Raw genomic sequence first — 26,448 nt, 5'->3', positions numbered from 1 at the left:
GGACAATGTGTGGCACGCAATTGGTGAATGTCCTGACGTGGTGAATTACCTTACTTCGAATGGCACTACATGGTCGTTTATCACTGAGCTAGCTCCGTGGATGGGTGGATTTTACGAGCGAATGGTGCAAACAGTCAAGCGATCTCTACGGAAGTCCATCGGTCGTTCTCTCCTCTCACATTGTGAATGTGAAACGCTGCTGATTGAGGTCGAGGCGGTCGTGAATGCCAGGCCAATGACTTACGTCAGTGGTGACCCCGCACTACTCGTGATTACTCCGGCCCATTTCCTCCGGCTGAATCCAAATATTGGTTTTCCGAGGGTGAATGATGATGATACCAATAATCCATAGTTTAATCTGCACCGGAGTCCAACTGATGTGCTTCTAGCCCAGCTGAGACAAGGCCAGACCAAGGTAGAGCGATTCTGGAGCATTTGGAGAGATGAATACTTGGCTACCCTTCGCGAGCGTGGCGACAACCAACTCCGCCAACGGAGAGTCAGAGATCGCAGCCAGCCGGTACTCGGCGATGTCGTGATCATCAAGGATGAACATCTTCCCAGAGCTGCGTGGTCACTTGGGTGAATGAGAGAAGTACATCACAGTGCTGACGAGGAAATTTGTTCAGTGTCAGTCACAACACCCAATAGAATCCTCAAACGTCCTCTATGTTTGGTATACCCAACGGAATGTTCAATGGCTAATGGTGATGCTACGTCAACGAATGAAGCTGACACTACGTCGCAGATTGAAGCTGACGCTACTGCGAAGTCTGGTGAGGGAGTCGCTCAACCAGCTACAGCTGCAGGTACAGCTACAGGTTCGAGAAGCAGAAGACTAGCAAGATCATCAGCGCTAGCATCGTGCGCTACACTACAACAGCATATTCAAGATGGCAGTGTATGAATGAGTAAGAAGGTAGTATTAAATTGAGTTGAAAGCATGCAGCTGGATTGTGTTGTGATCAGTTCAGTACCGACGGCATCTCGTCCTGCTGTGGCTATAGTGGACAGTACGCTATCATTCCCACTGTAATAATATTCACTATTCACCACATACATACATGTAATACTTGACTTGCATTTCTGATTTGTCGATGAATCTCCTGCTTGGCTGAGAATGCAAGAATCAATAATTATATTGTTGCTGTTCTACATGTATTCATAGGTTGTACTAAACTTCTAAAACAGAGAGGCTGTCCAAGAGAGTGCTCAATACCGAGTGTTTACTCAGAGTTTCTGATGATCGCTTAGTGCGTGAAACTCTGAGTAAAAACACTTCCTCTGTCCCCCTATTGGTTGTACATGTACTAAACTTCTGTGGACATACATGGCATGTGTCATAACATAGATATTGCTGTTGTGTTGACGACAGTAGAACAGGAATGACTTTGAAATAATGCTCTCCCTGAAATTATATTATTGTTTTTTGTTTCACTCATTATCTTTCTTGCCTATTTGCGGGAGTGTCGCGAACATGCGAGAGTAGTATTTAGATGACTCTAGATAGTTTCTGTGAAATTTTGATATCAGCGCTAGTTTATCCGTAGTATCCTTTGATTCCAGGATGTTATGCTAGATTTATTATGTAAATCGCAACCTTTGCGATTTTATCCTTTTTTGGGCGCAGCCTGCTCCCTTTTAGACATGCGTGGTCCTTTTTTTCTGTAAGTTAGTTTTGAAGGTTGCTCTTGAAGTACTCTCATGGATTATTAAGTTTGTCTTCGAGAAAGGACAAAGGTTTAGAAGAATGCAATCTCATGGAAAGTTTATGGTGTGTCCCTTTAGAGTTGAGAATGCATGCAACCAGTAAGATGATCCTTTTATGTTGATTGACGACAGTACATGTATTACTAATACTATTGCAGCCCCCCCCCCCACAAGCACATACTCATGAACTACAACAGAGGCTAAGACACAGCAGAAAATAGCACTGCCTCTCAAAGCATACAAGACAGCAAACATGCTCAAGAAGCCGAGCACTAGTATGCTTCACCTCAAATCCATGCAGAACCTGAGTCTTGCTCAGCTTGCCAAGAGGTAGCTTTTTCGTATCTGCACGCAACGGAACGCAAAGAAAGCAATGCCATCACATCACATCAAATCAAATGTTTGCCTCCTAGGAGAAATGATCAGAATTGAAGAACAGAAAGGATCGCCAGAGCATACCAAGTGACTTCACCACATATCATAGTCCACTTCTTGCAGCCTTCAACAGCTTTGAGCAAACCCAATCCACTCACCGAGTGCATTCATATCTTTACTTCAATCCTACAAAAAACCCATGTTTTAGGGTAACTATGGTGAAGTGAAAAGACAGCAGGGAAGTGTGTACTCTGCTCACTCGACTCAAGGTGACTCTGACAAGCATGTGTTGTCAGTGCAACAATTCACTTCTAAACTATCAGTACACTCATTCAATCAGAATGGAACATTGCAGAGTAAACAAGACGTTGGTCAAATGCAAAAGTCGGCTTTTCTGGTTAGGCATGACACAAGCGGCCCGGCACTTTGTCTGTTACTGCCTCGTACGCGAATGCTCGTCAAACAAGGTAGCATCCGGCATGGCAAAGCTAGTTAATATGACAACTGGCTTTCCATTTGAGCGTGTCAGCATTGCCATTGCCGGCTATTGTCTATCAAGAAGACACAGACAATGCCCCATCGTCCTCATGGCAATGGACCCAGTGGAAAGGGTAAACCAAAGTGCCATCCATCTCGCGCGGTCAAGTGTGCAAAGTAACCATTCAACATAGGATATCATCCTTCCGCAGGTTTCACTTATTTACCGGTCTTCTGTTCACCGCTCAACTGGTTACACTCCGTCTATGATGCTGTACGAGCAGGAACTGTGACTTCTTGCCGATGTAGTCTTTGGTTTGGCTCAACATCAGGCCTCTTACCGTCCACATTTGCTGCCAAGGTAGTTGATCGGCGCAGCTATGTGCTATTCATGCCCAGGCCCGGGAGTGGGATCAGGTGAGCCTTTGTCCTTTCCTTTCCTATACTGTAATAGCCATTATTCTAACGAGGCGCATATATAACGATTTCCCGAAATTGACTGGTTTACGTGTACCAAAGGTAACGATTCTCACTCATTCTCAGCGCTCAATAGGACAGTATACTGGTATACGTATCGATTTCTGTATAACGATTTCTATTTTAACGACAGATTTCTCCTCGTTAACTCGTTAGAGTTAGCACTTCGTTATACAGGTATATGGCTTTTACAGTACATTAATCATTGGCTCTCCATCCGAGACTATTAATTTTGTACTTCATCGGTTTATCCTCGAAGCATGCAAGCTCTAATTTCCTCTATTCTATTTCTCATGTTGACATAGGGACATGACAGAAATTGGGAGGGGAGTTATGTTGTAAGTCCATATTTGGATAATGCCAGTGAGTGTACACATTTGACCCTCAATAAGATAATCATAGTGTACATACACTGTGAATATCCAAATACGGACTTACAATAGATGCACAGAAGACTCCCACCACCACGCGCCATCAGTTAGCATGGACGGTTTGCAGACACGACCAAAAACAAGACCCTGCTCTTAGAAAGTCTTACCAATTTCTAGACCCTTCATGGCTTCTTTGAACATGTCCTCGTCAAAGATGAATTTGATCAGTTTCTGCGTGGAATCGTCAAGCTTGCATGCTGCGGTCTTCTTTGTTGCAATCGGACCGTCTGTCTGATCCATGGAGGCGAGACGGCCAGCCTGAGCACAAGCAGCAGTAGTAGAACAACACAGCGACAGACATTTCAATAAATAAAATTAAATACTAGGGAGTTTTCGAACATTGTTGAAAGTGTACAGAAACGAGAACAATCGCATGGACCGCGTTTCTGCCTAAGGATGGTCATGTGTTTGCTTTGCACCGTGTTCGACTTGGGTGAGTCTGATCAACTCACACACACTGTTTAGGAGCTCCATATGCACATTGATCCTTAAGAGTGGTGGAGTTCCTATGGATGTGGTAGGGTCAGTCCGACTCACACAACAGTCATGAAATGTAAACTGCGAAGACGCGTATGTCAGGAGTCAAAACCTTTCTGGTCTGCTACGCATTCACCACGCGACAAAGCAATCAAGTGTGTATCTATGAACCCGGCACTCATTTTGCCATGGCACTTCTATCGGTTTTATCAACGCGCAGGATGACCGATACTGGTTGTAGGTACAGATTCTACTAAAGAATGATCATGGCGAGGGCATTGAGCTGGCAGCTCTCTCGTATATCAGGTGCTGTGTGAAGATCGCTTGCGAGTGAAACTCTGAGTCACAGCAATTCCAATGTAGGCTCCCCCAAAGGCTGAAATGTTTCGAACTTTAGAGCCAACAATCATAAAATTGTATAGATTCACAGGGTACCTGAGCAAAACGTGGCACGGTCTATACCATACGCCATTGTGACTGTAACGTGTCCTACACCCCCGGCATGTCATCATATTCAAAGTATGCAGGCGTGTAGCCCGCATGGGGAACAGGTGCAGGGGGAGGGTGGTTCGACCTAAGTTCAGCATGCAAGTGCACATAATGACCATGAATGACATACATCAGCCTTCCTACACACATGCGACCGTGTACCCCCCCCCCCCCCCCCCTAAAAGGGGGACCAGCTACGCTCCTGGTAAGTACCTGGTCGTCATCGCTGTCTTCCTCCATCTCCAGCATGGTGTACTTTCCAGCCTTGGGGACAAACTTCTCCCGGTTCTTCCATTGGTTGCTGGTCTTGGAGCTAAACTTCTTGCAAAACTCCTTCTCAGCATCGTCCAGTCCGCTGAATGGGCCAAGATACTTCTGGTCGCCACGCTCACCCTGCAGAGTAGCACGCCATCCAAAACCAGATCCAAGAAAGTGAAAGGATACGCAGCCACTGTGCTGCAGATAGATGCTGAACCTTGTTGCAACAGTCTTGTACCCAAAATATGCAACATCAAAAAAGAATCAAATGGAGGAAGACGGTCCAATGGAAGGTGTTCGAGTGCCAGTTTGAATGAGAGATAGACTTACATAGGATAAATGCCTCGGGAATAAAACAAGTTATCAGGCCACCCAGAATTAATTCGTTGTTTCGGGTCACCCGACCGACCATCTTTTTTCACCCGACCGCAAAATGTTTTTTTTTATAGTGCATGCAAATGTACATGTACATTACTAGACTATGTACACACGCAACCCTAAGAATAGCAGTCCCGACATCGACCTCAGAAGCAGCCAAAAGACAGGATGCAGCGCTTGGTGACGACGTTGTCTTCTATCTCCGATCGGTAATCGGTCCTGAAACAGTATCAGCTCCGCCACCGCGTCGCTCATTGGCAGAAGTTTTCAAGGTGAGAGCTGCTCGTCAGACTCGTTTGCCAGCGAGGCCAAGATCTTGTCCTGGAGGGGACCTGGATCTGATGGGACAATGGCTGCACTGGATCGTCTACAGTCAGATTTGATCGACTGGCTTGATGGACAGAAGCTATTCGATATGCACAATTGTACATGTATGCACATGGCCGTTACCAAAATAAAAAATAAATAAATAAATAAACCCGACCGTACGACCCTGGTATACGGAAGAGTGAAGTGACCCGAAACAACGAATTAATTCTAGGTGGCCTAAAAACGAAATAACGGGTTTTATATATACTATAAAGAAGAGGCACCTGTGACGTGTGGTTGTCTGTGTGTTACGCAGAAGCGCTGCGGAGCAGCGCTGCCCTGAGCACGCGAAGCGTGCGAACAGTGTAGCTAGCGGCCGCAGAAGCACTGAGCACGCGAAGCGTGCGAATCGTGTAGCCACCACCACGTGCTGAGCACGTGTGCTGTTCATGTACTTGCTTCACCCGCATGCCACGTTCGGCCAGGCAACGCTGGCCGGGTGCTGCTAGTTCCCTATAAAATCTCAGCCTCTGCATTTATCCTATACAAAACACGTGTAGATCTACACCCCACCCGGACCCCATCCAAAAAAAGTCGTTTGATTATTTTCGCCCGTGCACAATCATGTTGCATGCCTGGGCCAAATTTCATTCAGACTTTATTTGAAGGATTCTCCAAAAGTAAATGGATCCTTATCAAGGGAGTTTCCTGGAAGGGTGGGTGAGATTCAAGGGGAGTGAAAAGGGACAAGGGAAAAGACTTAGCAGAAACACTACTCAAGAATAGAGAGGTTCCGCATAACGTAATTGCGTTAGTAAAAAAACGTAGTCGATCTACGGATAAGTCTTACGTAAACTGCATGCGCATCTGTGTTCCGCCATACGGAGTTTTGAAATCACGTAGCTGCCCTTGGCAACTCCCAACGCGGCAGTGTACGACCAGATCGACCTGGGGAGAGAGTCATAAATTTGTACCCCAATCCACTTACGGACCAGGTACGTTATCAGAGCCCGGTCTACGTACTTTACGTAGACAACTTTCCGTAAGTGGAGTGCAAACTCGCGAATTCACGGGTTTTTTCCGCCCACTAACGTAAAGTTGCTCAACTTTACGTAGTGTGGAACCTCTTTAATACCACCAGGTAAAACCCACAGGGGAGAAACAGAATATATTACAACACGTATGAGCACCAACCGGAAACCGACTCTACGATCAAGTTGTGACTGACCCTGTCGAACGCCTTGGAGAAATCCAGGAAAAGCTGATCGCAAGGTCACTTCGTGTCAAGAGCGCAGGAAACCGTGGTTGAATTGCAAACAGCCCCAGTGATCGGAGTTCAGTGTTATTTTGAAGCCAGGATCGAGTGATAGTATGCAACGTCCACTTGCACTTCTAGCTAGCTGTAGCTGTATGGTTGTGCAGTTTTTTCACACTGCTTACAATTTCAGTGCAACACATAATACTCACAACCAAACCAATACCCAAAGCATCGTACCACACACCTCCACATTTTTCATGTCATGCCAGTGGCCAACAGCAGCTTTATGTTGCCTGATGATTGTACTGTAATGAGCATGAAACTCAAACGGTTGCAACCAACTTGTAGCCCTGTTCCACTGTTTTACTGCGTACCTGTACGTGCAATTTTTCAAATACAAATGGCGTTGAAACCGTCTACTACTGTATGTATGGAGTGCTTCAAGAATATTATTTCGATTGCCCCTCCCCCCTCAAAGGTGGACCAACTACCGTACATGCCCGTGATAAGGCTCTGGGCGAAAAGCCGAAAATGTTGTGTCTCTAACCAAGAGACTGTGGGTTCACACGTAGAGTTTACATACAAGTTTATTCTACGGTTGCAAAGCAATAAGAAGCGTTGAGGTATGATTGTGCTAGAGGATATAGGAGTTGTATCCCGGGTGCGGGATGCGTTGGGTGTTGGGTGGCAGTACAATGAATTGCTATAGAGAGTTCATGCCTAAGCGGTTGTGGTTTTAGGGTGGATCAATAGTGCTTGCAATTAGATGAATACATGTCTGGTACATACACTACAGAAAACGTTAGTGAAGGTCCAGAACATGGGCGTCAATTTGGGCCTGGGCGCTAATGTCGTCCGAGCGTTATTTCAGATACATGTACTGTAAAATTTCGCTGGCGATTTAATTTCGCTGGTTTCGCCATTTGGTACCAACCGGCCAAAGTAAATCGCAGGTCAAAGTTTGTCATAGAGGCATAAGATGCTTGATTGAACGCCAATTGGCCAAAGTTTGATCACGGCCAAAAGTTTCATTTCGAAATCGGCCAAAATTTGTTGATTTGCAGTAAGTGAAGCCAGACTGATTTTACATCAAGCCGTACTGCCGTATGTACGTACAAGGTTAGCACAGTGTACTGTACCTTAAGTTATACTACAGTACCGTACATGTGGAACTGTGCATGCACTGCACTGTGGACCTGTGCTTTTGCCCATGGGCGTTAACACGGAAGTGGGCTAGAAAACGGGACAAGAGTGTTGACACTGGGCACCTGGCCTTGGGCGTACACACGGGTAGTGGGCTTTATACTGGGTGGGCGTTAACACGGGATTTTACGATATGCCACTGGGGAGCATACGAGGGGTTACCAAATTCCGTTCGGAAATTTGTTCGATATATACGAACGGTCCCGGAATCCCTTGCTTCCATAATTAGACCAGGCAGCAGTAATGCCTGCGCACAAATCAACATATCGCTCTTACCACTCTTCCCCAGCGCGTGAAGACATTGTACCGGACAACAAAACCGCCGGTACTCTTCAGAAGTTGGATGACGTAGTACTTATTATTGTTGTGGCCGATGTTCGTCTGGTTAAGCATACAAGCGAAGTCATCGACAACTTCCCAGCTGCCAAAGACTTGCGGGTCCACTTTCGGACTGCGCTTCTTCTTCTTTTTCGCTGCACCATCCGTTACAGATTTCAGTGAAGCAACGGCTTTGCTGGCAGCACTTTCGGGCTTGGCTTCAGGTTCAGCTTTCACCGCCTTCTTCTTGGGTTCCTTCTTGGCCTTCTTCGCTGGTGGCGCGCTGGTGTCAGTAGCAGCTGCGCTCGATGCAGCACCCTCAAGCCGAGAGACCAACTCAGCTTTTTTTCCGGACACGGGCAGTTTTTTCTCAGCGAGAGCCTGTTTTAATTGGGGCAAGGTCATTTTCGCATAATCGGGAGTTTCTGGCTCGGCAGATGCCTGCGCTGCGGCCTTTCTCTTCGGCATGGCTGTTGGTGGGGAGCCGAGGAAGACAATCAATCTAGATGGGCGGAGAGGAGAAGCCGAAGCGATGCACAGAAGCAAAGTGGGCCGCGAACCACGTGTTTAGCTCTTTTATAATCGGCATCTGCTTTATATTTTACTGATCACGTCAAACTAACTACCAGTACGACATGAGCCCGCCAAGATTTTGGACAGGTAGGAGTCACGAAAGACTCAGAAGCAAGTACCTAATCCATCAAGCTCGTGAGTAATAGTTAGGTCTATTCGGACAAGTCCTGTCCAGCAAAGGCAAGCTTCGTCTTGTTTGGCCGTGTTGGAGTTTGTTGTTTGAATGCTCGGCCGCCAAGGCGCCACGCGGCACGCGCCATGCACTGTGTTGCCACACCTCTAAATAAAAAACTACATGTACATAACCCCCGGCTCTATGCATCTACAGTTGTAGCTAGAGCTACACCGAATGACGTAGCCGTTGTTAGCTTGATCAAAGACGTCATTGATTCGCTTTCTGAAAAAAAATAATAATAATCATTTTTCACTTGATCTGGATCCGCGCCATTTTTTCTTCCTTGCCTTTACCATGTTTACTTCGTCATTTTGAAGCTTTGAGCATGAGTTTTGAAGACATCATACACGTACACGTAGTCTAGCAGACCGGTCTACACGTCCACACACACACAATGTACGTGCACAGCCGGCGGGAGAGAAAAATGATTTCACAGCAATGCATTGAACAGAGCTAGAGACGGCAACCTGAATATTCAAGCCTTCTCCACTCCATGCTGCCCTCGGCGAGTGAAGTGATTTGTTTTCGATTCGGACATTCTTTGGCGATAGTGCTTGTGGCTTGGTTTCATAGGTGAAAGATAAAAAAATAAGTCTGAGCTCTGATCCCTTTCTTGCCAATCTTGGATCCTGGTAACTCACCTTGGTGACGTGCACCAAGGCGACGACAACACGAGTGCAGGTGGTGAGGATCCTTGTTGGCAGGGTTACTGGTGAGTCCCGAAGGTCTTTCGTTGCTGTTCTCTCCTTCTTGTTTCACCGAAGACGAACTATCGATTGTGTCATGCAGGCCCATGCATGATGTCTTTGTAGTTGTGCTTAGGATTTGCGAAATAAGTTGATAGCAAAATTTGACTTCCTTGTCTTTGACTTCGTTGTCTTACGGAATCATGCATGCGTGGTGCAGCAATGTAAATGCTTGTGTCGTTCGTTGCTATGGCTTGGCGTTATGACGCTGAAGTCGTAATGATTCTCTGCAGCTCTGCTTTCCTTCTGCAGGGGCCACATGCACAGAGAAGATTTACAACGATTTCTGTTACTTTGAGGATGCAGGTCCTATCCTCGATCTCCAGGCTCAGAGAAAATGCTGCAAAAAAAACAAGTGCCCGTGTCCTTCGCTGTAGCTAACTGTCTGACTGCCTGTGCTCGCACGTGTCATGCTTCAGATAACCTACTTGATTCGAATGATGTTTTGTGATTTGTTGTGCAGCCTTGCATTGCAGTAAGCCTATCGTCCCTGAACGGCGTGAGGCTCGCCTGTCACCTGCATTGCTGCGGGAGATGGACACCGATGCTAGCCCTACTGCAACTGCGGAAAGCGGTGCAGGGCTGATTTCTGGAGAGCAGCAGCAGCAGTCGGCCGATTTCGCAATGGACGACAAAACTGTGGTGATTATCAACATTGACCCTGCTTCTGGTGCATCTGAACCTGCTGTCAGTGTTGCTGCTAATGTTGCGGGAGATGGTACTGGTGAAGAAGTGGTACAGACTGCTGTAGCTACGTCTGCCATGGATGGAGTGGATCAAGCAGAAGTCACGATTTACCCTCAACAATTGTACGTACTGTCCATAATATGTTGTGTTCTGTCAATCTATTACAATTGTACATATTCCTGGAGGAGCTACAAAGAGTGCACAGGGATGAATTTACTGTCATATTTTTGCATAGCAGTTTCTGCTATACGAAATCACAATTGTGTAGCAGTGTTTGATTTTGATTAGCATTTTTCTTTGAAGGTTGAGTATTTACCACATTGTCCTTCTTGAGAGTGATGCCTGAAAGCCCATTTGCAGAAAAACGACTGAAGCATACATGTACATGTGCACCCAGATTGAGAGTACCTGCACCACATACACTGCACACTCTGCACTTTACTTGACAGCGCAGGCTAGGCATGGATAGCCTGTATGTATTGCAATTTTCTGCGAATCACGGTGACTATCGAGTAGCAGTAGATCGATTTTGCATCGCAAACTGCGATTCGATACAGGATAAATTCATCCCTGGTGCATAAACAGTTTGTGGACAGACTCTATGCACAATCAATGGTATTCGTGACTTTCCTGTGCCCAAAGTCATACTGTAGAAATCACTGCATATCGTATCATTTGAGAAATGGGTGTTACTAACATTCTTGTGCCAAGTACAGTCAAACCTCTTTAGGACGAACTCCAAGGGACGGATGGTATTTGTTCGTAATAACGGGAGTTCTTCTTATCCATATTTTATACCCAGTGAATACACAGTGATTTATCCAACAGAGCTATGAACACTAGTTCTTCTAAAGCGAAAGTTTGTCTTATCAGTGTTCTTCTTAACGAGGTTTCACTGTATGTAGGATTCCCAAGCACCATAGCAGGCTCAGTGGAAAAAATTAGAGTTTGTTCTGTACAAGATCCAGTATTTGCCCATTCATACAGAATTCGACTTGGCATACATGTACTGTGTCCACGTGGGAGATACGTGTAGCTCTATCACTGAGACTGAACACAATTCCACCAGTTCCTTCCCAGAACTCAAGAGCAGTTACCATGAAAATGGTGGAATGGCTGAAACTTTCCGCTGATATTTTCCTGGCGGAAATTTCGCAACAAAGTGAGTTGCAGAAACCCCTCTTTATCCGTTGGTTCAACTCACTTGGTTCAATGAAGACGAGCAATCCCATCTTGTGTGTGTGTGTGTGTGTGTGTGGAAATCAATTATGGTCGCACACGTCTTCTCTTTCTCATTCTCCTACCTCTTCTTTCATTCTCCTGGGTGGTTGCCAACAGCCAGTGTATGACGGAGTATGTGGTGTGGCATGTGTGTAAAAAAAAGAAAAAAAGATGAAAATAGGGATTCGCTGGCCAGAAAAAGCCACTTCAATCAGCTGTGTGGTGGATACCAGGCTAAAAATTAGCGGCGGTCAATTCATCAGCCTTGCAAGCTTGCAATGGTGTAATCTCAGCACAAGTTGCTATGTCTAACATTGCTGTTCGCTATCATCGCTTCCGCGATGGGCAGGTCTGAGGTGTGTGTGTGTTGGAGATGTGCCCCTGGCACTGAAAATGCGTCGACTCCGCTGGTCAGGCCAGGTTGCTCGAATGGATGACTCCCGAAAGCCAAAGTGTATCCTCTTCGGGGAACTGAACAAGACCCGGCCACGCCATGGGCCGCGGTAGCGAGACAATGTGTCCGACATGAAAGACTGCCAGGTAGTGGATTGGTACGACCTCGCCCAGGATCGCAAAGAGTGGAGAACAGCATGCAGCACCATTCCTCCTACTGAGCCCGTCACCTTAGACTTCGTTTGCACTTGTGGAAAGCGCTGTCGCCGTCGCCAGGACTTGACTCGCCACGATCGCTTCTGCTCGTGACTTGAACACTGTTGATCCCTTCGGGACCTGCGATCATCTCCGGATGGGCATATTGTATTGTGTGTGTGTGTGTGTGTGTGTGTGTACTCTTGTGTACTCTTGTGTAATCAATGGGTCTAGTGAAGCTGTTATCAGATCACTCTGACTTAGCCACCCACAATAGCATCAAGTAGTGACTTCACTGTGGCCAGAGGGTAATGAAGTTGGATCCCTAAACTGATACCTTGATGGCGTCAATCCTTTTTCTGTACCTTGTCCTCACTTACTGTGGTGTGGTGAGCCCATAAGTGGGATCATTTCTAAGTCCACCCAGGGTTTGGGGTGTTATATCTTGCACCAGAAGGGTTCGACTTGGTTGTAGCCCAAGATTGTAACCAGATCCTCCCAGGGATAATGGAAAGCTGTGCCCCAGTATCTGCTTCCATAGTGACCTATTATGACTCTGTCTGTATTTGTATTTTGGTTTATATCTCTTGACTTTTGCAGGGCAACGGACGGATCAACATTTGTGTATTCTTCTGAGAATAATTTCTCAGCAAACATGTTTGACCCTCAGTCTACTGCACAGTCTACAGATGAAATCGCATCCACTACTGTAGCTCTTCCCAACGAGGATAGCCAGCGGATTGTGCCAGTTGCGGTCACGACCACCGCAGTCGGCGAAGCTGCTGCCACGTCTGCAGCGGGACAGATGTCCACTCACGCTGGCATTCCCAGCAGTATTGCGCCTGTGACCGTGTCACTAGCAGCTGCCAGCACGGACGTGATGGCCACAACGACGGCGGAGCAGCACGGCCATGCCACAATGTCCAACATCGCCATCACCAATGCGCAAATAGTCACAGCACGTGCATGTCCAGCAACGGTCAGTGCTGTGGGATTTGTAATGGACTAGTTTGTCCTGTGTGTGTGTGTCGTTTTTATTATTATTTTTTATGAACGTGTCATTGTCAATTCTAGCGCTAGCACTTGTTGACTCGATAGTGAATACTACACTGATCTAACTTGCCATTCCAGCTTGGAAGACATAGCCACATGGCTTATTATAAAGTTATTTTCATCTTTTTTAAACCTTTTGAGCACGCATGGCGTACTATTACGTCGTGATCGTACAAACGTGATTTGCATGAACCGCGTGAGTTCAAACTATCGTAACTCATGACCGAAACATGTCTCTGCAAGAGAAAACTCTCAGCGTGCGATAGAAACAATCGCTGAAGCGATACGACCCCGGGTTGTTGAGATATGCAACTCGACACGGAAAATTCAAATCGAAAATTTTTGGCGTACTCTGCAGAACGTGTATTTTTCCATTTTCGATCATTCTTGCGCTACCTGCTGCCATGGAAACTAGATTCAAATGATGGTAGCGGATCTTGGGAGTCCTAAAAAAACTGGCCTTGGTCGTCGAGCGCGTGCGTGAAGTTTGCCAGACTGTATCATGGGCTTTGGGTGTCGCTCCGAGCTGAGCTTGGAACTATTTTTGTTCCTCGCCTCAACTGGCTCAAGCCCTTTGCAGGAAGCTCAAGATCGTGGAATTCGTCCAAGGGAAGGTAAAGTTGTCGATCCTTGAACAGCTACTACTTTCATAGGAAAAACGATACTTTTGCAGGTGTTGCCGTGGGGCGGCATTCAGGTAGCGTCGTGCTCAAAAGGTTAAAGAGAAGTGATAGGGAACCACACACATGGGTTACTCAAATTCTGCGTAGTATCTACTATTAAAAGGTGTTTCTACTACTACTTGTACAGGTAACTTTGCTAGAATCTTGAATCGTGATTCCTGTTCCCATTGGTTACATTTTTCCCTTGTTGCTGTGTAGGTCCAATGGCTAATCGAAAACTTTGAAACAGCAGATGGGATCAGCTTACCGCGCAGCACTCTGTATCACTTCTACCTACGCCATTGCTCCAGCAGTAAAGTGGATGCTGTGAATGCGGCGAGCTTCGGTAAACTCATTCGCTCTGTCTTTCTAGGCTTACGTACCAGGCGTCTTGGAACTCGGTAAGACTTGCTCTTGATCCATAGTCCTATGCAAGGGTTGAACGAAACGTTTTCTAGTCTCCATAAAGTTTACGTTCCATCTTCATTTCAATTAGAAGTATGCAAGCCTCCCGATGATTACTTGTGCAAGGACCTCCGAGGTTTAACTAAAGGTATTTCCACTTAACATCTGTGTGTAAGCAATGCATGCAGGCAGGCAGGCACCGGATCAAGGGTTTTGTTTGCACTTGTGTTCTTTGTGTTCAGGGGCAATTCAAAATACCATTACTATGGCATTCGAATAAAGCCAACGTCATCGCTGGCGGATCTTCCTCTAGAGGATTATAACCAGCAGAGTCAGCGCAGGTATGTTGTGTGTGTGTGTGTGTGTATGTGTGTGTGTGTCTTACTGATGTGTCGTACTGATGTGTCAGCACTGCAAACCATGTCGACTATGTAGTAACATAATAATATTTTCAGTGGTTGCGGCGATGATTGCTATGGTGGTGTGGATGATGGTGGTGGTGGTGGTGGTGGTGGTGGTGGTCATGTTCCACGTGTTTTAGCTGGGTAAATGTACATTACTCTGATGTACAGATACGGCAACACTGTGCACATTGCGGTACTGCTTGTGTGTGTGTGTGTGTGCTCGCGCGCGCGCGTGCATGTGTGTGTGTGTGTGCCCGGCTGTTTATTTGTGCGTTTTGACTGCTTTAGTAGCACTCGATATCGTACTCCATCCAAGGACGATGGCTTTATATCGCAGTCCTTTGCGACCCCGTCTGTCATAGCTACTCCGTCAAGTACGGGCAAGCTTAACCCGTTGCGCCATGAGCCGCATCCCGTTGTCCCAATGATACAGCCGACAGAGCAACAGCAAGAACAATTCCAACAATTCCTAGCACTGTCCCTCACGCTACCCACGCTGCCTGAGCTCTCGTTGGATACGGATTCCTTGCCAGGTTGGTTTGCCCTGCGCCCCTGCCTAATGTTAGCATACTGCATTGGAAGATCAAGTTCCTCTGCCATTTCCATTTCCAACAATACATGCACATTGCGTTGAGAGTAAAGCTCATGTTGGAGCGGATTCACATTACAGGTCTACTCTCTATATAACGTAATCTCTGGGACCACGCAAACATTATGTTATATCGAGAGTTATGTTATGTAGAAAACCGTGTGTAAAATACAAGATGCACCTCAAAATGAAGGGTATTACAAGGCGGGTTCAACCGTGCAAACATATACACTGTACCACCATTGGCATCAGATACCATCAATGCCGCAGAATATATGCACATAGGACTAAACTGGCTAGCTACGACTACAGCTTGATTGTACCGCGCACGTGAATCTACGTTGTATCGAGAGTGTACACGTCGGGGACTGCGCCGTAGGGTGCGTTATGCCGAGGTTTACGTTATGTAGGACTAAACTGCCTAGCTACAGCTACCGCTTGATCATACCGTGCACGTGAATTTATGTTGTATCGAGAGTGTGCACGTCGGGGACCGCCGTAGCGTGTGTTATGTCGAGGTTTATCAGTCCTGGAGATGTCCTAGATAGGACATCACGGAACCCAGCATGCCCCAGCATACATACTATGCTGTTCCCATAGTAATCGTGACACGTGACTCAAAACTTTGTGTCGCGGCCGAGGAAGATGAACATGTCTCACTCAAAACAAACGCAACGAAGGCCTTTCGTCTCAAAAGTAATTATTAGTTGTCGTTCTCCTGGCGGCTTGCCTCAAGCGAGTCGAGATTCGTATCTTGCCTCTTGCCTTCACGAATTTTATTTTCCTCGATGTGGAGTACGCCTGGACAAAGGAACTGGCAAGCGAATCGTTCGGTCGCATTGAAAATTGCAAGTGCACAAGAGGGTTGGCGAAGCAATTAATTTGTGTTCGCACTTTCAGCAGAGCAGTAGCTGCTGCTGCGATAAAGTTTTTACTTTCGCCACTGGTTTCAGGCAGCAGAAGGATCTGGCTGAAAGCAATGGCGATACGTTCATGACCACCACGTCCTGGGTTGATATCCAAGAAAGACCGTCCAAGGTCCAGTTTTAGCCAAGAGCTGTCGTATCCAAGAAATCAAAAACGCCAACAGCAAGCTTTGGCCAAATAATATCTTCCAGGTAGTGATTTACGGGCCTAGCGCCTGCTGCCTCGTCTTCCTCCTCTGCATGGCCAGGCTTGGGGCGAAATGAACGCACGGGGCGTGAAGAAACATTCCAAAGGCAAAACATTCAAATAATTAGAAGCAATCGTTTCCGAAGAAGCGCCGCGTGGCTACGAGAAACCCCACATGAAATCCCCAAACGAAAACGGCCATTCGGTCGGGTATTCGATGGCGAATCGAATATACACTACCTCAATCCCCGCCGATGTCTGATATTCTCCGCCTGTTCCCTCAAACTTGACCAATTCGGAAAGAAATCCATCGCCATTACGATCGTGCATCCTCCACATACATTCAGAAATGCTCACGCAGCACTTCTTTTCATCGCGTGTGCGCGACCGACGCTTCCATGACAACTCTGGGACAGGTAACCAATCAGACTCATTCAGAGTGCGATGTCCTAGATAGGACATCTCCCCGACTGTTTATGTTATGTAGGATTATGTTGTGTAGAACAAATTTTGTATGGGAGTGATGCTGTTTCGGCGCGGGATTTGATTTTTTTATGTACTAACGAGGTTTATGTACAAGTGAGAGTTGTTATATCGAGAGCAGACCTGTACCAGTACTCATGACTGACCATCTTTCTCAACCGATCTGTTGTCGGACTATCTGAACAGGACACAACTGTGTTCATCCATCTACATCAAGCACATCATACATGGTCTTTCTATGTTGTGATTGCAGATGGTTTGACCCAAGACCATCTTGCGGAATTTGCTGTTCTCTATAAAGAGCATTGCGAGGTAAGGTGGGTGGGGTGGTCCCTGCCAATGCTAGCAGTCTTCAGTCCACCTTCAGATTTCCCATCTGCCCCGACACGTCAATTTCATATCGATAAACTCATGTTCAAGTAACTCAGCACATTGCATGCAGTGAGTAGTAACTAAATAGAGCGGTTCTCAGTTGACAAACCCGCTTTTCGTTTAGGCTTCTTTCCTCTTGTCATGTTTTCCAGAGTACCTTCACCCCCCCCCCCCCCCCCACACACACACACACACCTGTCGATGTGTTGAATACTAGTACTAGTACTAATAGTATGCCCGGAATGTAGTACGAACCCTGTTTACAGCGTACCCTGTGTACACTCCTTCAATTTGAACATTCGTACTGTAGTGATCTAGAGCTTTTTCAAGGTTGTACCAACGATCACTTTTTGGGGTCACGTGCGAGAAAATTTTGAATCGCTGGTGAACAGGCGAAGCCCAGTTCACGTTCACTTTGTATGGGAATGGATGTGTGGAGGTGAAAGAAGCAGTAGAATGGCGCTCCACTTGACGGTCCAACGCTCGTGTTGAGTCAGAGCAGTTGCCAGGAAGCCCTTCCATGGCTTGCGCAAAAAAGAACAAGCTTCAGAATCACTCCAAGCGCTGGTGGAGACGAACCTGTCACAGTTTGTATACTTTTCAATGCATTTTGGCATGCGACCTGTTCACCACAATCTCGGGGTGATCACCGGGGCGGCGGGAAAGGCGTCCTTGAAAAAGCTCTATCTTTAGCTCCTGTGCTTGGTCGCTAATCCAGTAGACTAAAGTGTCATCCCATGTCAGTGTGTGAGGCGTAGGCATGGTAGTGAATAACATAGTGCTGTATAATGTGGCTTGTCATTACAATCCTTGCCGTACTGTGTTTCCCAGTAATGCAAAGTACGAAGCAGTACTTATGACGGCTATGCTGCATGCATCTTTTGGTTCTTCTTGAAATTAACGTTAGCTCATCAGAAAAGGCGATACACGCCTGGCAGCTCACTAATTTCGCTTCTCACACATTGCAGCATGTGCATGTTCTACATAGTACACCAATGAGTACTGTAAAACCGGAAAGTCTAACGTTTTAACGACCAATTGTTTTCGTTATTTGAAGAAACTTTATCGCGAACCCGGTTTGAGATGTCTGTGTAAAGATGCACATGCACGGATGGGTGGCCAGGTAGCCATCGTTAAACTTCCTGCACGTTATCATGCCAAAATTACAAGAACGTTAAACCTTTTGGTCGTTAAACTTTCCGGTTTTACAGTACATCACTGGCATCTTTCTGATTGCATTTTCATGTCCTCTGTCTGCGTGTCATTTCTTCTTGTTCAGGAGCTGGTCAATGTAATACGCAACTTCCAGTTTCACTTATTAGAGCAGCTGTGGAAGCAGTTCTGGTCACATTCGGATGGCAGCTCAGTCAATGGAGCAGCAGCGTCAACAGATACTGCAATGTAAGCTATTGTTGGGTGGTGCCGGATTACTGTAAAAGCCATTGCTGTAAACGCCATTATTCTAACGAGCCGCAAATATAACGATTTCCTAAAATTGACCGGTTTACGTGTACCAAAGGTAACGATTCTCACTCATTCTCAGCGCTCACTAGCAACAGCACAAGTATCGATTTCCGTGTAATGTTTTCTATTCTAGTGATACATGTAGGTTTCTCCTCGTTAACTCGTTAGATTTTGCACTTCGTTGTATCAAGAGTAGATAAACAAGAGTGTGCAACTCGCGGATGGGTTGGTCCACGGCGGGAATTTTTCGTTGACGTAATCTTTTCGACGACGCACGCGCTGCGAGTCCTTTGGAAAGTTTTTCGCTCGTGCACTTGGCCGGGGTTTACACTACAAGGTCGGTGCCCAGCACGTGCTCTCACACTGCTCTGCGGCAAAATGCGCATTTCTCTGAGAAAAGGTGACGTCAACAAAAAATTCCGCCGTGGGTGGGGGTATCCGTGTCTTCAGATTGTGCAGGAGAGATCCGGAGTTGCACACTCTTGTTTATCTACTCTTGGTTATATCAAGAGCCCATGGACTCCTGGTTATTTATAATTATGTATATAAAGCTCTTGCAGTATTCCACTGTGGCTGTTTTGCAGTTGAGTTGAAGGCCTGCGCGATGCCATGCAGCTGCTTTGCTTTCCTCTGTGTAGTGTCATTCTGGTATTATTTTGAAGCCTGTTAGGGGTCATCGCAAAGTTTTTTTGTCGTCCCTGAAAAATCGCAAGTTGACCGGCACTGGGCATGCCTGCGATTTTCATCGTCCAGCATAGCAAGCTGCGTTCCTTTTGGAGAGTGGGGATGGGTCCGAGTACGATGTTCGTTTCGAGATGACAAAAACTTTTGCGATGACCCCTTATTTGGGAGGTTTAGTCTCCCACGTAATCCATGTGTACTTTACGTGTGTGTACCACGTGATACTCAGTGACCCACGTACAGCCGTTTTCTGATTCACGACTCTATTTTGCCCGTCTTGTTTTGCCTTCACAGGGATACAGGGGATGACTCCCACCGTCTGCCCGGCCCGATTCTGATGTCTCTTTGCCAGTGTCCTTGCGTTCAGTCTTTTGTTCAGAATTGCGACAACTTGATCTACCAATGCCTTGTTGAACTCCTTGTACCGCAGGTGCTGCGGCCGATTCCAAGTAAGGCTGTGTTTACATGAGGCGTTTCAACCCGGGTTGACTTCGACCCGGGTCAGATTTCAACCCGCCATATGCACAAAATGAATGGCGCGTTTACATGACGCATTGCGCTTGACCCGGGTTGAAATTTCGCCCCGGGTCAAGAAAATCGTACAAACGTACTTCTGTGCGTATTTCGCGCCAGATTTGAACAGCACTGCAGATGCAAATTTCGCGCGAACGGATTCACGTGACCATACAGGACTGTAGAAGTGGACTTTTGGCGGCATATCAGTATTTGACCCGGGTCAACTGTCTTCATGTAAACGCTCACCTCTTTTGTTTGTCGTACAGACTTTCAACCCGGGCTGAACTCGACCCGGGTTGAAATTTCTCATGTAAACACAGCCTAAGAAACATTATTACACCAACCTCAAACACCGCGGACAAAATGGAACAAGCTATGAGTTGTTACTTTGAGTTTCATGGCAGAGTGCGATGTTCACCAGGCACCACCGTGTGAAGCCTGATCTGTACCTTGTGCGTTGAGCACTATTGCAGTAACAGTGCCTGCCTGCTTGCACATCAACAAATAACTTGTTCCAGTGTGTCCACAGGGTTTGACCAGCTCTGCACATTATATATCTCCATATCACTATCACAGCAATAGTGACTGCCTCAGTGCGCACATCAACTGCTGTCTAACCGCCGTCTCTGTGTCTGTATACAGGTCAGCTAACACAGATCATTCGTAACTTGTCCAAGAACCTAGAGACGTGGCTAGGTGGTGCAATGGCAGATGTCCCGGAAGCAATGGCAGAGGTTAAGGTGAGTCCGTTGCACCGCTGCACGTGCCTATGGTGGCACCTGTTCTAACATTAGGCTCACTCTATGTGCATTGTATACATTTACCTAAGTCACACCCACAATAACTTCCGATAAACGCAGCTTAAGGCGCTTGAAGCATAGTGCAGGGGTCCCCGTGCGCACAGGGTTTTGTGACGATGTGTTTTGTGAGTGAAACTTCTGCTGGTGTGGGCAATTACCGTTCTCCGTTTCAGATGACTGCGGTCAGTGCCCTATCACAAACGCTCCGCCGCTACACATCACTCAATCATCTGGCTCAGGTTAGTTCATGTGCTGCGATTCTTGAGTCTGTATGGCGTTGTTAATACTATGCCACCACTTGTACATCGTGCTGGTTTTTTTTATATTTCTTCGAGTAGGAGGCTTTAGGGACCAGCTGTGGTTATCAATTGAAGAACATGTCTTTTGTGGTTGAAATGTATATTGTGCAAGAGACCACGCAAGGTCATCATCATAGTGTAAGTGCTTTCTTTTGAAAATTTCTTCAAAGTGCTATACTGCCAAACCTCTCCGGGATAAGCGCCCAGGAGCCAATGGAATTTTCGTGCTCAAATGACGTGTTCCTGTCGATTAGCGCTCCAACCATATAATCTTCCATGGATTTTGTTTCCTTCTGTGTGCTCCAGGCGGCTCGGGCTGTGCTACAGAACTCAAGTCAGATAGCGCAGATGTTGAATGATCTAATCAAGGTGGACTTTCAAAGCATACAGGTGGGAAATGGTGGTTTCTGCTCTTGAATGTTGTCACTATTCTTTTCTTTTAGAATTGACTCTGATTCCCAGATCAAACTTTTCCTACTGATTCTGCACTTCTGCACTTCTCTCTCTCATTCTCGCATTCACTTTCAATGCTCCACGTACAACTCATGTATAACACGAACGTAGGAGGAATTCTGTTTGATACGATGTTGGTGGATCAAGATTGTGTAACTGCTACCTGGATAGATGAAGTCTGCAAGCTGGCAGACGAATGCAGACATGCATCTGTTGTATTATTTATTTATTTTTATTGGTTCAATTGGTTCAATAATATGGTGGTAAAGACACGCCTGGCGAAATGGCAGTAAATTTGTAGAAAAATTGATGCATCTTTCCCTCAAACCGGTGAGTATTCACTAGTAGTAAAAATGATGTGTTTGCGTTGTGTTTGAGTGCAGGAGCAAGCGACATGGGTTTGTCAGTGTCAGGAGGAAACACTGCAGCGTATTCAGAATGAATTCAAGACCTCTTTGCAAACACAGGTATGTACAAGTGGATTGTATTTTCTTCGCAATGAAGTGCATCAGGCACATTATCAGTAATGTCTCGACGCCTTGTTTCTCTCCGACTATTGGAGGCTGCCAAGAAAATGAAAGGAGAGACCAGTTCCTTTCTCGAGATTTCTCTTCAATCTCGATCCTCATGCAAACTCAAGGGTGTATGTTTATTGTTTTTTCTCTACTATCGGACCGTCTGATACCACCTGGTTGCAGTGTGGGAATGGGTGGGAAGAACATTGAAGCCTGAAGGACATTACAGTGTTTCTACATGGTAGATTCTTTGCTGGGTTTTTCAATAGCCCCTGGATGTTGCACACTGACAGTGAATAAAAAAACAGAATGTTATGTTTTTGCTGTGTTTCTGCCCGTTGGATTTTGTGAATCATTCTGTTTCCGTATGAAGCCAGCGTTTCTGGACATCTTTTTTATGTTGGCTTCCTTTCCGTGGGGTTTAATCACTACCACGACTAGTGACGATGTGTTTCATTTCCTGTGTCTTTTGTTGCTCTCTAGCAATATCTTGAGGACTGGGCGACCTGGATGGAGAAGCTGGTAGATGAACTGCTCCAGCCAGTGATAAACTCTGCGGATTATGTAAAGGTTGCACGTCAATTCCTGCTGAAGTGGTCGTTCTACAGGTAACTGATGTGTTATTGATATTTCTCTCACAGCTGGCCCCGCTTCCATCCATGTTTGCCCGCGGCCTGTGTATTGTCTTTTGGTACCGGTAGTGCCCAGCCTCTGCTTTGTCCTGTCGATCTGCATTTTTTGTTGTTAGTGAGGTCCTTGTGTGGGTGTGGGTGTGAGGTGTCAAAAACCTTTTCTTGGTTGGTTTCATTTTGTTTTGCAGCTCTATGGTTATCAGAGACCTGACCCTGCGCAGTGCTGCGAGTTTTGGCTCGTTCCACCTGATTCGTCTGCTGTACGACGAGTATATGTTCTACATTGTGGAACATCGTGTATCCAAGGCCCTCAACAAGGTTCCAATCTCTATCCTGAGCGAGGTAAGCAGCTCTAGAAACGATTTCTGACGAGAAGTTCACATGGCTTGCAACCGATGGACTTTCTTCACGACGATTACACTTGGTTTATTTTAAAGCACGCGCGGAATACATGCCCAAAAGATTATTGGACGTGAAGCGATTACAGTCTATGCAGTCAATTAACTTGGATTCGTTCGCTTGCTCTTGTTGAACGAATAAATGAGCGTTCAGTATACTAGTACTCGATCTCCTTTCAGCACTGCTTCTGCCAAGGCAAAATCTTCACAAGGTGTTTGGCTTCAAAAAGTCAACTGATGTTTTTTCAACCCAACAGACAGTTTAGCGGCTGGGCCAAATCAGTATATTTGCCATCATCTATAAATGGGGCGAGAGTAGCTGAAATTTCTTTCTGCAGAAAAAGGCTAAATCTCTGCCTGCCTGACAGACGAGAATCGCGTTCGGATCACTCTCATTTTCCAGCTGCTGCCGTCGAAACTCCAAGGCTTCGTTCCTCCGTTGGAAAAGCACTGCGTATCCGTGAGGGACGATTCCTGCGGGCTTCACTCTGCAACGATATCGAACTTGTTTATCAATCAATTATTACGTGTTGGCACGTTGCCCTCATCAGGTATGCAAACCTATAAACGAGTTCGATGTTGTTGTTGCAGAGTGAATTGGAAAGAGCGGGTCTGCTCTAAAAACCACTTCCTATGAATCTTCGAAGCTCCAGGATGCTTCACCACTGCTACTAGTTCACAGCAGAAGCTAAATGAAAGAGATTCCCTTGTGGCCATTACAATCAGAAAAAATGATGTTGAATAGATTGTTTGAAGCTGCTTGCTTGGATGATGGAAGTCCTATCCGAACTGAAACCCCTGCTTGCGGCCTGCTGAATGCCTGATGTGCATGACTTCTGTACGCTCCACTTTGTCGGTCGTAGGGTGAGTGCTTGTTCATGTAGTACTGAATGCGGGAAGTAGGACTCGCCCATCCGCCTTTCCCCTCCTGGACCTACTGGAAGAGTCACGGACGTAGGGACACTCTGGCGGGATTCTTACTGTTCCGCTTTTTGGGTCTTCGGAACCATGTACAAATTTGCCTTGAAATCGTGCAGATTCACGCAGCTAGACCCAACAGCCGCAGAGCCTCCAATTGCGAATCCTTGTTCCCCACATTCGTCCTGCAGTGCGCGTAAATCTTCCTATTCCTACGGCCTTCTCCCTTCGCCTTCCTCAACTGTTTCTCTATCCCTAACTGCTCGGTCACTCGTTTGGGAGCCAAATCAAGTTGTTTCGCTGTCAGTCTTGTACTCTTCCCATTGGCATTGTACCAGCCTAACACTAGTTGCACTGATACTTGAATTCAACAGTGACTGGTCAGTGCCATGACCAAACAAAAGGCAAAATGAAAATGTCGTGAGCACCCAAAGGAAATTGCGAAAGAGCTATTATTGTCGATAGAAAGCTTACTTCCTCGATTTGTCCAGTTGATAGTTAGAGCAGCAAGTGGCAAGCAAAAAAAATCAGTTCACTATTGGTCCATGTCGATCCTCGGTGTTAACAAAAAGACGGGTCACGCAGAATGCTGGACGTGCATCTCATGCACCGACCAAAGGTCAAAAGGGTGTGAACTGTTGCGTACATTTTCAGCCGAGTCGAGCGCTCGTCTGCAGTGCAGTGTGGCATTATAGGATCCTACGATGATACAGTTGTGGTCACTGTCCTGACAAGAACTCAGGAAGGGGTGCATAAGACAGCACTCTGGCGGGATTTTACAGTACTCTATTTCCCGCCCCGCAATTGTGCTGTTGTGGACTTGAATCAGGAATTGCTCTGTCTGTATGTGTTGACTTTGCAGTTTGTTCAGCTTGGACGGACATATTCTTCACAAGCAGAGGACGGCAGTTTCAACGCTGATGACACAATGGCTGAGTGTAAGTTGCAATGATCACCTGGAGTTCTCATCTCTAGATGACTTGGTGATTTTTGAGAGTTTGCAACAGTTAGAAGTGGCAGCACCAGCTTTCGATTCCACTATTTAGAACCGTTTTGGTTACAGAATGTCTGGCGTAGCATGTACAGGCAAGACTGACAGCAAAGTTGTTGCATTAGCAGCATGCATGGACTTGGTATGCTTTCCCTCCTGGTTCAACGCATCACTCTACGCTTTGTGACGTGCTCGTTTTTTGTGTGTGGATTTGTTCTTCAGTGAATGCCGGAAGCACAGGTATCAGTACAGCATCAGTAGTAACAGCGACAACAACAGCCGCCACACAGGAACACGTAATTGTTCCGCTGGTCACATGAACCTAACGCTACTTCTCCCTTCTGTCATGGTGAGTGGGATTCTGGCGGAATATTGTCTTTGTGCGGGGGGTTACGGGTTAAGGACATGTACCACGCTGCCAAAAGTATACCTACATTCATTATGCCGGTATGTTGGCTGTGTGAGATTTGATTGCCTCTATTAAACTTAGTAACAGCCTGCTTGTTCGGTACTGCATCATCTTCAGGCCGTGTCAATTTGCTATACATCTCAGATGATTGTTTCGTTCCTGGTGCTCACTATTTTTCTTCTGTTCCCTTTGCTTTGTTGTTCGCTTCAGCTGCTTGGTAATCGGAAGAAAGAAAACTGAAGGAAAAAAAAGCATGCTCAGCAACGCAACGGTTGCACGCACACGGTGTGTTCACACAGCTGTATGCGTCTATGTTGGCACACAGCTCTGTGTCATGTCCGATATAACACAGAATATTAAAAAAATGCCATAGGCGTCATGAGAACTTGACATGAAATGATCAATGGGCTCTGCACAGCGATGCATCCCGGTTTTTTGTTTGTTTGTACATGAAACACGTCACGCTAACATTACTCGTTTTGTTTTTTAAGAAAGTAGTTTGCATCTGTTTTGTGTGTCCCATCTATACTATTGCTATTCTTTACCCTTTGATCTAGACAGATATTTTAGGTCTGTTCACTGAGTACAGTACTCAGTGCTTAGTACTCATGCTATGCTGCTTATTGGTTCCTTTGTTATCATGGCTGCTTTGATGTACAGTTATAAATTGCATGTGTGCATGAAGTACATCTGCACTCTCCATTGTAACGTTTTTGGGCTTGAATGTACCCTTTCGTCTTCCGTCTCGGGTGGATTTATCTTTGTTTTCCCCGTTTTCGAGTTCTCAACCATTCCTTGTCCTTGTCTGTTCTTCTCCACTTGTCTGCTGTCATTCTATGCGAACTTCAGCGCGCTTCCTGTCAGTGACACTGTTTCCAAGGAGTACTCCCTGCTGTTTCCATGCAGTGTATCCAGGCTCCGCCCTTAGCCTTGCGACATGCTGTCATCGTCATACATGTACACCCTGGCAGTGGTATTGCTGACAGTCAGGTAGCAAGCCATCAGGGCGTAGTACACAATTGTCATTATTTTTATTAACCTCTCCCTGCTTTGGATGTAATGGGGGGGGGGGGGGGTAACCAGGGAGCCGTCAAATTAGTTCATATGATGTAAACAGGGCTAGGGAGTAGCAGCTCAGTGC

General features: G+C 46.3%; 2 protein-coding genes across 3 annotated transcripts in view; one reads left to right on the top strand and one right to left on the bottom strand.

The window, feature by feature from the left end:
* The window catches only part of LOC135805616 (protein mono-ADP-ribosyltransferase PARP3-like), a 28,116-nt gene extending 19,220 nt beyond the window's left edge, over positions 1-8,896 (bottom strand). Inside the window, exons 1-4 of the mRNA XM_065319682.1 lie at positions 8,119-8,896; positions 4,650-4,829; positions 3,578-3,728; positions 1,997-2,055 (exon numbers count right to left, since the gene is read on the bottom strand). Of these exons, the coding sequence (XP_065175754.1) occupies positions 1,997-2,055; positions 3,578-3,728; positions 4,650-4,829; positions 8,119-8,628 (900 nt within the window). The 5' untranslated portion in view covers positions 8,629-8,896. The remainder of the gene's footprint in view (positions 1-1,996; positions 2,056-3,577; positions 3,729-4,649; positions 4,830-8,118) is intronic.
* Positions 8,897-9,307: 411 nt separating this feature from the next.
* LOC135805612 (DNA-binding protein RFX2-like) lies at positions 9,308-26,192 on the top strand. Of its 2 annotated transcripts, none has more exons than XM_065319678.1 (18): positions 9,308-9,620; positions 10,118-10,463; positions 12,751-13,129; positions 14,085-14,266; positions 14,513-14,611; positions 14,966-15,207; positions 17,113-17,171; positions 18,511-18,632; positions 19,671-19,825; positions 20,535-20,632; positions 20,866-20,931; positions 21,298-21,381; positions 21,828-21,911; positions 22,443-22,567; positions 22,780-22,933; positions 24,770-24,845; positions 25,121-25,247; positions 25,518-26,192. In XM_065319678.1, the coding sequence occupies exons 2-17, from the start codon at positions 10,189-10,191 to the stop codon at positions 25,216-25,218; spliced, it is 2,298 nt and encodes a 765-aa protein (XP_065175750.1). In that variant the 5' UTR covers positions 9,308-9,620; positions 10,118-10,188; the 3' UTR covers positions 25,219-25,247; positions 25,518-26,192. The 2 variants fall into 2 exon arrangements, with proteins under 2 accessions (XP_065175750.1, XP_065175749.1); XM_065319677.1 differs by having other exon boundaries at positions 14,963-15,207.
* Positions 26,193-26,448: the final 256 nt, after the last annotated feature.

The sequence above is a fragment of the Sycon ciliatum genome, chromosome 1 (assembly GCF_964019385.1).
Source record: "Sycon ciliatum chromosome 1, ocSycCili1.1, whole genome shotgun sequence".
Lineage (NCBI taxonomy): Eukaryota > Metazoa > Porifera > Calcarea > Leucosolenida > Sycettidae > Sycon > Sycon ciliatum.
The sequence above is the reverse complement of the archived record's forward strand: the minus strand, read 5'-3'. Positions and strand labels throughout refer to the sequence as shown.

Coding starts and splice junctions, on each gene's coding strand:
- LOC135805612 (XM_065319677.1), top strand. CDS start 10,189: ATGGACACCGATGCTAGCCCTACTGCAACTGCGGAAAGCGGTGCAGGG. Junction 15,208..17,112: donor GGATACGGATTCCTTGCCAG/GTTGGTTTGCCC, acceptor TTGTGATTGCAG/ATGGTTTGACCCAAGACCAT. Junction 24,846..25,120: donor TGATGACACAATGGCTGAGT/GTAAGTTGCAAT, acceptor TTTGTTCTTCAG/TGAATGCCGGAAGCACAGGT.